Raw genomic sequence first — 8,607 nt, forward strand, 5'->3', positions numbered from 1 at the left:
TAATTCTTTGTCATTTATCTTTCTGAATCATTATAAGCCTCTTAACAAGGAAACACTGTTCTTGAATGAATGATGAAATATTGAAGGTCGTAAATAACATTATGTTAGTATATTAGTTGTATTCTACGAGTAAATATTTGATAATAGATAGGGGTAAGAATTATTATTGCATTTACTAATGACTGGCTGAGGATATATGGCTCCTGAATATGCAACAAGAGGTTACTTGACTGAAAAGGCAGACGTTTACAGCTTTGGAGTTGTGGCTTTAGAGATCGTAAGTGGGAAGAGCAACACGAATTACATGCCAAAAGAGGAGTTCCTTTTTCTTCTTGATTGGGTAACTCAATTATATAAAATTTTTTTCATTCAAGTTTACATTTATCTTTAAGATATTTCAAGGGGGTTCTTTTAGAAAACTTTCATTGAATATACATGTTACTCTATTTTTGTAAAATTCCAAACAAATACTATAATATATCTATAGAGTGGACATTGTTTGATTAAAGACTATTAAGACCATCATTTATGTTTTCCTGGATTCACTTATTTTTAATGTTGACAGAATGCATAAAAAGTTTGACATATTGAATGTAAGGAAATTTCTTCTTGTTTGATATTCTTTCACTCTTTTATTTGAATAAATTCATTGAGACTAAAAGTTTGTCTTTGTCTCCCTACATGAAATTTAGGCCTATGTTCTGCAAGAACAAGGAACTCTTTTAGAGGTTGTGGATCCTAATCTTGGTTCCGACTTCAACGAGGCGGAGGCAATGACAATGCTTAACTTGGCACTCTTATGCACCACCACATCTCCTACTCTCCGGCCACCAATGTCTTCTGTCATCATGATGCTCGAAGGCAAAATCCCGGTCGAAGCACCCGTTGCCAGTCGTCGTGGCCCGAATCACGAGTTCAAGGCCTTTGAGAAGGTAACAGAAAATAGCCAAAGAGACAACTCTGTGTCCTCACATAACTATGATCATAATGTAGCATGCATGTATATGGATGGTCCATCAACTGGTTCCTCAGTTTCTCTCAAGAGTAAGGATGGTAATCAGGACAGTCCCGAATTCCCCATCATGAAATCTTCTCAAGGATCAATCTGAAGGATTTTAAGTGACAAAAAATATTGGTAAAAAGTAACAAAGATTGCAATTTCTTACAGTATCCTCTTTAGTGTCTATAATATTACAGTACAAGTCCATGTCCAAAGTCTTAAGAGAGTTAAGACAATTACCTGAATCAACAGAATTGTAGTTTTTTCAGTTATTTATAGCTATCACCTCTGTCTTCAGCCAAAAAAAAAAAAATTTGTTAACTTCTGTAAATAAGTTATTTTTTTATTTTTATTTTTTTAAGTAGAACTTCTGTAAATAAGTTGTTCCGGTTTCTTTACCAAATGGATTAATATTGAAGATTAATACAGTTCACCAAGTTTCGTTCAACGGTCATGTTTTTCTTTGTAATCCCTCTTATGTGAGTGATAGTGTTTGTTGACGGGAGTTCATACTCTCACATTGGTACAACGGTAGATATACTTTTTAATGTCTATCCAGATGACCAGTACCTTAACCATTTTTATTAAAAAAGTGTTTTCTACAATACTTACATACCGCACGAATTTTCATTTGACCTGTTTTTGGATTTGGTCGGGGCTCTTCGGTGAAATGCTGTCATGCTGGAGAAGTTCATGATCTTTTTCCCCTTGTGTGTTCTCCAACTTCCTCGTTGTGCACTGAAGTACTATCTACCGGAACATTTTCTGGTTCAGTTGGGGGGTGAGGTTGGGAGGCATCATTTCATCCTCGAAAAATGGCTCACCACTAAGCTCAGGAAGAACAGTAAAATCAGGAAAGTTTGATGCGACTATTTTCTAGAAATTGATTGAACTTAAACTCTGTAAATGAAATAGCAAGAAAATGAGTGATCGGGAAAAAATTGTGACCGTTGGGCCCTTCGCGGGAAAGGCCCAACGGTCTACAGGCCGTTTCGCGGGCCTGGGCCGGGCTAGATAAGGGCCGAATCCGGACTTGGATCGAAATGGGTTTGGGCTGGGCCGCGGGCCTTCACGGGAAGCCCATCACGGGCCGACCGGTGGGCCCGCGAAAGGCCCAACGGTCTACAGGCCGTTTCGCGGGCCTGGGCCGGGCTAGATAAGGGCCGAATCCGGACTTGGATCGAAATGGGTTTGGGCTGGGCCGCGGGCCTTCACGGGCTAGGGTCGGACTTGGGCCGTGGGCTGAGAAGCCGAGGCCCAACCCTAACCCGTTACACGTGTCGGGTCGGTACGGCCCGTAACAATACCGTACCAACCATGTCGAATTCAACACTATTACAGGTTGGGCCGGGCCATTCATAGACGGCCCGGCCCATTTGACAACACTATACATAATATATAAACATAGTAGGATGGAGAAGAATTTTTTGCAAATCTCAGTACCTAATATATCCAAAAAAAAAAAAAAAAAAGAGGACAATTTGATAAAATAACGTGACCGGGCAAAACAGGAAGCCCATCACGGGCCGACCGTTGGGCCCGCGAAAGGCCCAACGGTCTACGGGCCGTTTCGCGGGCCTGGGCCGGGCTAAATAAGGGTCGAATCCGGACTTGGATCGAAATGGGCTTGGGCTGGGCCGCGGGCCTTCACGGGCTAGGGTCGGACTTGGGCCGTGGGCTGAGAAGCCGAGGCCCAACCCTAACCTGTTACACGTGTCGGGCCGGTACGGCCCGTAACAATACCGTACCAACCGTGTTGAATCCAACACTATTACAAGTTGGGCCAGGCCATTCATAGACGGTCCGGCCCATTTGACAACACTATACATAATATATAAACATAGTAGGATGGAGAAGAATTTTTTGCAAATCTCAGTACCTAATATATCCAAAAAAAAAAAAAAAGAAAAAGAGTACAATTTGATAAAATAACGTGACACCACACTATCAATATCTAATGAAACTAATTCTTTTTTCCTTTTGCTTTATTGAACAAGTAGAAAGAAAGAAAAAAATGTTACATATAAACAGTTTAGTTCCGTTTGATTTGAATTTGTCGTTGTTCACCGTTTATCTGTTTTTTGCAACAACTTTACTCAACGGTGAATCGAGACCTGATCACGATTCAACCGTTCTATGTGGTTGCAGGGCGTGATGTAATCATGACCCCAGGAGGGTTTTGACCTTGTCGTGGGTTGCAACCTGTGTGTGGGATGTGATCCACTGTCACGACCTGGGGTAGCTTAGAGTGTACCGTACATGCCCACCTGCACAAGCGATGACGGAGCCTTCTTTTTTTTTTTTTAATTTTTGATATAGATCTTAATTAGTGGTGAACTTGTTTATTTTTCACCAACTGATGTGGATTAAATGGACAAAAAAACATACCTAAGCAATGACGAAAAAGAGCCTTCCTCCATCCTTATGATCGTTTTTCCCATAATTATTTAATGTTTAAAATAGTATTTAATATAAATAGTAATAAAGGCAATCTTGGTATTTTAGAAAAGGATTTATTGCAAGAATACTTCTCAATTTTATGCGTTTGGTAAATCAGTGCTTTAACTTTAAACTATTATAATTTACTTTTTAAACTTTAAAATTTATTGTAATGTTTGTTAAATTAAAACAAAATTAAAAATTTAGACGATTTCTTTCACGTGAATGTTTAATGAGGTTACTTTTAGTCTTTTTGCATTGAATTAATCCCTGTATAAATATCATGCATGTTTTTGAAATTGGGAAACCACTAATTTTTCCCCTCAAAAGGTTAATCTCTAATTTCAAAAAAAATTCTCACGCATAATGTCTATATCAAAATCAATTTGATGAAAAATTTATAAGGCGCTTTTAAGAATTTTTGAATTTGACCAACATTGCAACGAATTTTAAAGTTTAAGAGATGAATTGTCTAGATCAAAAAGGTAATGGGCCAATTTATCAAACTTATAAAGTTGAGAAGGTTTCCGTACCAAAACCTTTGGTAAACTTCAATCAATCCATAGAGTTTCTTGTAATTGATTTTACAAACACAAATAAAAGTGGTATTTTGACTAAACGCGTGAGATTTTTAGAGTTTTTCACCTCAATTATAGTCAAAAACCAAATGTTTTTTATTTTATTTATTTAAGAGAGAATGTTGTAAATAACAAATTTAGTAATGTTTTTTATTTTATTTATTTAAGAGAGAATGTTGTAAATAACAAATTTAGTAATGTTTTTTATTTTATTTATTTAAGAGAGAATGTTGTAAATAACAAATTTATAAAACTAAATTAAGTAAATAACATCCTCAAAAAAATTATGTAAATAATAGATTTTAAACCTATTCGAAGTAAATAACAGTCTATTATGTAAATGTTTAATCTACGTCTAATAAATAGAAGTAAATTATTTTTTATGAGTCCTAAAAGAAATATTTACATAGTAAACTGCTATTTACTTCAAATTAGAGGTGAAAATTTAGATTGCCCGATCCGGGCCCAGTGCTCTAAATGGGAATTTCGAACTGGGTTGGGTCGGACCCCCCATTATTTTCATTGGGCTGGTCGGCCTGGCCCTAAAGAGAGAAGGATTGGCCTAGCCCAACCTTAAAGCCCGACGGCCTTGGGCCTGGCTAGGCCGACCCAAAATTTATAAGGCGTTTTTAAGAAACTTTTTTTTTAAAAGGTGTTTGGACCGTGCCAAAATAAATTTTCGGGCTTGAAATTTTGGCCCGGCCCGAATACTTAAGCGGGTTGGGACCGGGATCGAACCAATACTGTCAGGCGTCAGGCCGACTCGTTTAGTCCGACCAAAACTTTCATTCTAACTTCAAATGGTTTTAAAATCTCCAATTTAGTTAATTTAATTACATTAATCTGTTATTTATTGCAATTTAGAAAGCAAAATTTGAGTGTGTGAAGATATTACTATAATACTCAGTAATTAATATACACATGCTACAAGCAAAAAATTAATATTTACACGCCAATGACCAGGTGTCAACTGTCAACTGCGAAATGCCTAAAACCAACCACAAACACCCAGAAAGAGCCAAAGTTTTGTCATAAGCACACCAAACATTATGGTCCAAATTTTAAACAAACATTTTCTGACCGAAAGTTCAAACAGAAATACAAAGTCCACAGCTAATACAACAAAAACGTTAATCTTTATATATTCAAGATAGAAAACAAAGTCTCAGTACATAATTTATCAATACGAAAAGGAAAAAAAAGAAAAAAAGAATCTTAGTACATATTCAAACAATGTTAGATAAGACCACACCATCAATATCTAATCATGCAACCTTTTCATTTTCTTTTTATATTTTTTTATATTTTATATTTTTGTCTTGTTTCTTTGAGCTAGACACGTAACATGTCAACCTTGTGAGAATTTTTGCAAAGGTATAGAAAGTCCTTCTGATTTTGATGAATCCGTCAAATAACTGCCAGATGAATATTGGTTTTGATAGTTGGTCGAACTTGTAGTCCCAGATGATGAATAGAAGGAAGAATTCATGTCCGTTGAGGGTGCAAAATACATTGGCCTTGGTAAGTTTGGTGGTAAATTAGGCAATGGAGCTTCAAAATTAAGAACATTCACCACCTGTTTGATAGAAGGCCTGAAAGAGGGCTCGGGATGGCAACACCACAACCCAACCACCATCAAGCACTCCATCTGCTCCTCATCGAATTCCAAATTTAGTCTCGTGTCAGCGGCTTCGAGGACTTGGCCTTTTCCATATAAGTTCCACGCCCACTCCACAAGACTTACCTTGCTTGGCTCTGCATTTCGTTCAACCGGTCTTCTTCCGCAACAGATTTCAAGTGCAACAACACCGAAACTATACACATCGGACTCTTTACTAGCTTTTCCAGTTGTCACACACTCTGGGGCCATGTAACCCATGGTGCCTGCCAAAACTGTTGTTTGTAGACCCGATTCGTGGTCTGCTAGCCTGGCAAGGCCGAAATCACCTAGCTTGGCGTTGAAGTTTGAATCCAACATGACATTGCTCGACTTGATATCTCTATGAACGACACATTCTTCCCATTCTTCATGAAGGTACAATAGGGATGAGGCCAATCCATGGGCTATTTTGTATCTAACTGACCATATCAATGTTGGTTTCCCTCCAAAGAGATGTATATCAAGGCTTCCATTAGGCAAAAGTTCATAGACAAGAAGAAACTCACCCTTTGTATGGCACCACCCAATAAGTTGAACCAAATTCTTGTGTCTTAAACGACTGATGATTTTCACTTCCGAAATGTATTCCTTTTTGCCCTGTGTTGATCCTTTAGATATCCTCTTAACCGCCACTTCCATATTCGATTCACTTAACACACCCCTGTAGACACCTCCAAATCCTCCCTGTCCAAGCTTCCCTTGCTCGGAAAATTCGTTTGTGGCTTGACTTAGCTCGCGGTAAGTAAATCTTTTTGGCCCAGTTTCCCCAAATTCAACATCAATAGACTCATCATATGCCTCCTCTAGTTTCTTTTTCTTCGCAGCCCTTCTCCTCCAAAAGATGAACAAAATCAAACCTAGTCCACCCAAAGCCCCAAAACCGACGCCTAAACCGATCCCTAAACCTGCATTGCTTTTCCCTTCCCCGTCTGTATTGCCATCCTCCAAGGTTGAGATGAATGACCAAGAGAGAATGTTGTGTGTTTCATACGAGTCTCCGGTGGCTGCAGAGAAACCGATTCGGACGCTTTGTGGCAAGAATTCCTTCCAATCAATCCTATGTGCAAGAACAGATTGTCCACTGTATTCTGGATTCTCAACGTAAGTTAGATAAACACTGAGAATATTACTAGCCGAGACATAACTCACCCATGCATTCGCCACTCTTCCATCTTTAATGCTACTATTCCATTTGATAGTTGTTGCTGATTCAATCGAATCAACATTGATTCCGACATGATCAGAACTCGGATCCCAGGAATTCTGATAACTATCGAACTCAACCGCGACAATAGGATTGCTTCGTCTAGAGTCATTCGCGGATTCAGGACTCAACAACGCAAGATATCCACCACTCGAATTGGCAGGGATGTCCGACTCAAACGGCGCGATGAAGAAAGAGATGCCGTCGCCATATTTACTTTTAGTATCATTTGCTTTGATCCTGAAGGTGAAATGAGCTGTGAAATCTGCGTACTTCCCCGTGTTGTTATTCCAAAGCTGCACCGGCTTCGAAAAGGAGGCTCGGCCAACGCTATTAGCGACGGGAAACCCGGTTGTTTCGTCAACCTTTGTGAGCTGCAGAGTTCCATTGGCTGCAGAGGAATCACCTTGAAAGATAATGTTTTCATCTCCGGAGAAGCTGGTGAAGTTGAAAAGTGACTCGGAATTTGGAAGAAAAAACAAAAAGAAAATGGTCTTGATGAGAAGAAAATTGAGGCATGAGAATGGTTTGGAGAGAATCATTTTTGTTGAAGGAACTGTTACTATGAAATTGAGAGAGATAAGGGGAATGGAGCTTAGTTCTTTGAGGTTATTTTGATTAATGGAAAGATTAGTTTAAAAATAGCTATATATAAACTATATGTTTGGTACACCTAATTCATAAAACTCATGTTTAATTAATTACACACGGCTACATTCAATAAATACACTCGGCTGAATTGATCTTGGTCAAAAAGACTTGCACAACTATAAGAAACGAAACTCAGACATAGCAACGACTAAGTAAACCATCCTCAATATATATATATATTTGTTAGGTTTTTGTTAATCGGCTGTGTTGGCAAAACAATTTTTGGTTGTACAGATTTAAAAACTAGGTTCTAGAAGACATTATCTAGATGGTTGTTTTTGGAGAAGAAGAAAGTGCTGTCGTTTGAATTTGAGATCGGATTTTGTGCAGAAAAAATCATATTTGTTGACTTGAAGATCAGCTTGTGATAAAACGGATAAGGCTAAGCTAATACGGATCATGAGGTCATCCTTTATCAGCTGTTGGTTTATCTTTTGAGGTGATTTGATTCATTGAATTTTAAAAAGTGAATCCGTGAGTTTTTGGAATTAAAAACTCAAAAAGTGAGATGCTGTAGATAATGCTGAGGAGGATTTTTTAGTAACGAACACAGGTTCAAAAGTTGAAGATACGTGGAATGGTTTTATATGATAAGATGCTCTGCAGGAAGGAATAAGGTTGTTGACTACAAAAAAAGTCTAGTAACGGAGAGACAATGATTAAGGAGAACAATCTGTAGTTTTGTGTTTCATGTTGAAAGCTTGATTAACTGAAGGGAGTTCAGTAGCGAAAGGTGAAGACGTGTGGTATACGCTAAATAGTGTCATTGTGGGAGTTCATCACAGCGGCGTCATAGTCTAGGAGAGAGTCCTTGAGTGATTAAGTCCGCCAGGCTTGTAATTCTTAAATCATAGTGAAACTGTTTACTGTCTGGGCGTGGCCCCACAAAGTAGGTGTGCACACCGAACTGCAATACCATATTACGTGTTCATTTATTTTCTACACTAGTGTTTTTCTTGTGCTGCTTAATTTAATCGATAGAGTAAACTAAGTAACTAGTGTCGCAGATAGTGTTCCAACGTCATCTGGGAGATAAGGCGTAATATTAGATCTAACAAGTGGTATCAGAGCGGTT

At 38.3% G+C, this 8,607-nt stretch overlaps 2 protein-coding genes across 2 annotated transcripts; one reads left to right on the forward strand and one right to left on the reverse strand.

Moving 5' to 3' along the window:
* Nucleotides 1-196: 196 nt before the first annotated feature.
* Nucleotides 197-1,109, forward strand: LOC21400531 (probable LRR receptor-like serine/threonine-protein kinase At1g53430). The gene is made up of 2 exons (XM_010095174.1): nucleotides 197-340; nucleotides 693-1,109. The coding sequence occupies exons 1-2, from the start codon at nucleotides 197-199 to the stop codon at nucleotides 1,107-1,109; spliced, it is 561 nt and encodes a 186-aa protein (XP_010093476.1).
* Nucleotides 1,110-5,339: 4,230 nt separating this feature from the next.
* LOC21400532 (L-type lectin-domain containing receptor kinase IX.1) lies at nucleotides 5,340-7,461 on the reverse strand. Its single transcript, XM_010095175.2, has one exon. The coding sequence runs from the start codon at nucleotides 7,421-7,423 to the stop codon at nucleotides 5,366-5,368; it is 2,058 nt and encodes a 685-aa protein (XP_010093477.1). The 5' UTR covers nucleotides 7,424-7,461; the 3' UTR covers nucleotides 5,340-5,365.
* Between the last annotated feature and the right edge of the window lie 1,146 nt (nucleotides 7,462-8,607).

The sequence above is a fragment of the Morus notabilis genome, unplaced genomic scaffold (genome assembly GCF_000414095.1).
Source record: "Morus notabilis unplaced genomic scaffold, ASM41409v2 Scaffold243, whole genome shotgun sequence".
NCBI lineage: Eukaryota > Viridiplantae > Streptophyta > Magnoliopsida > Rosales > Moraceae > Morus > Morus notabilis.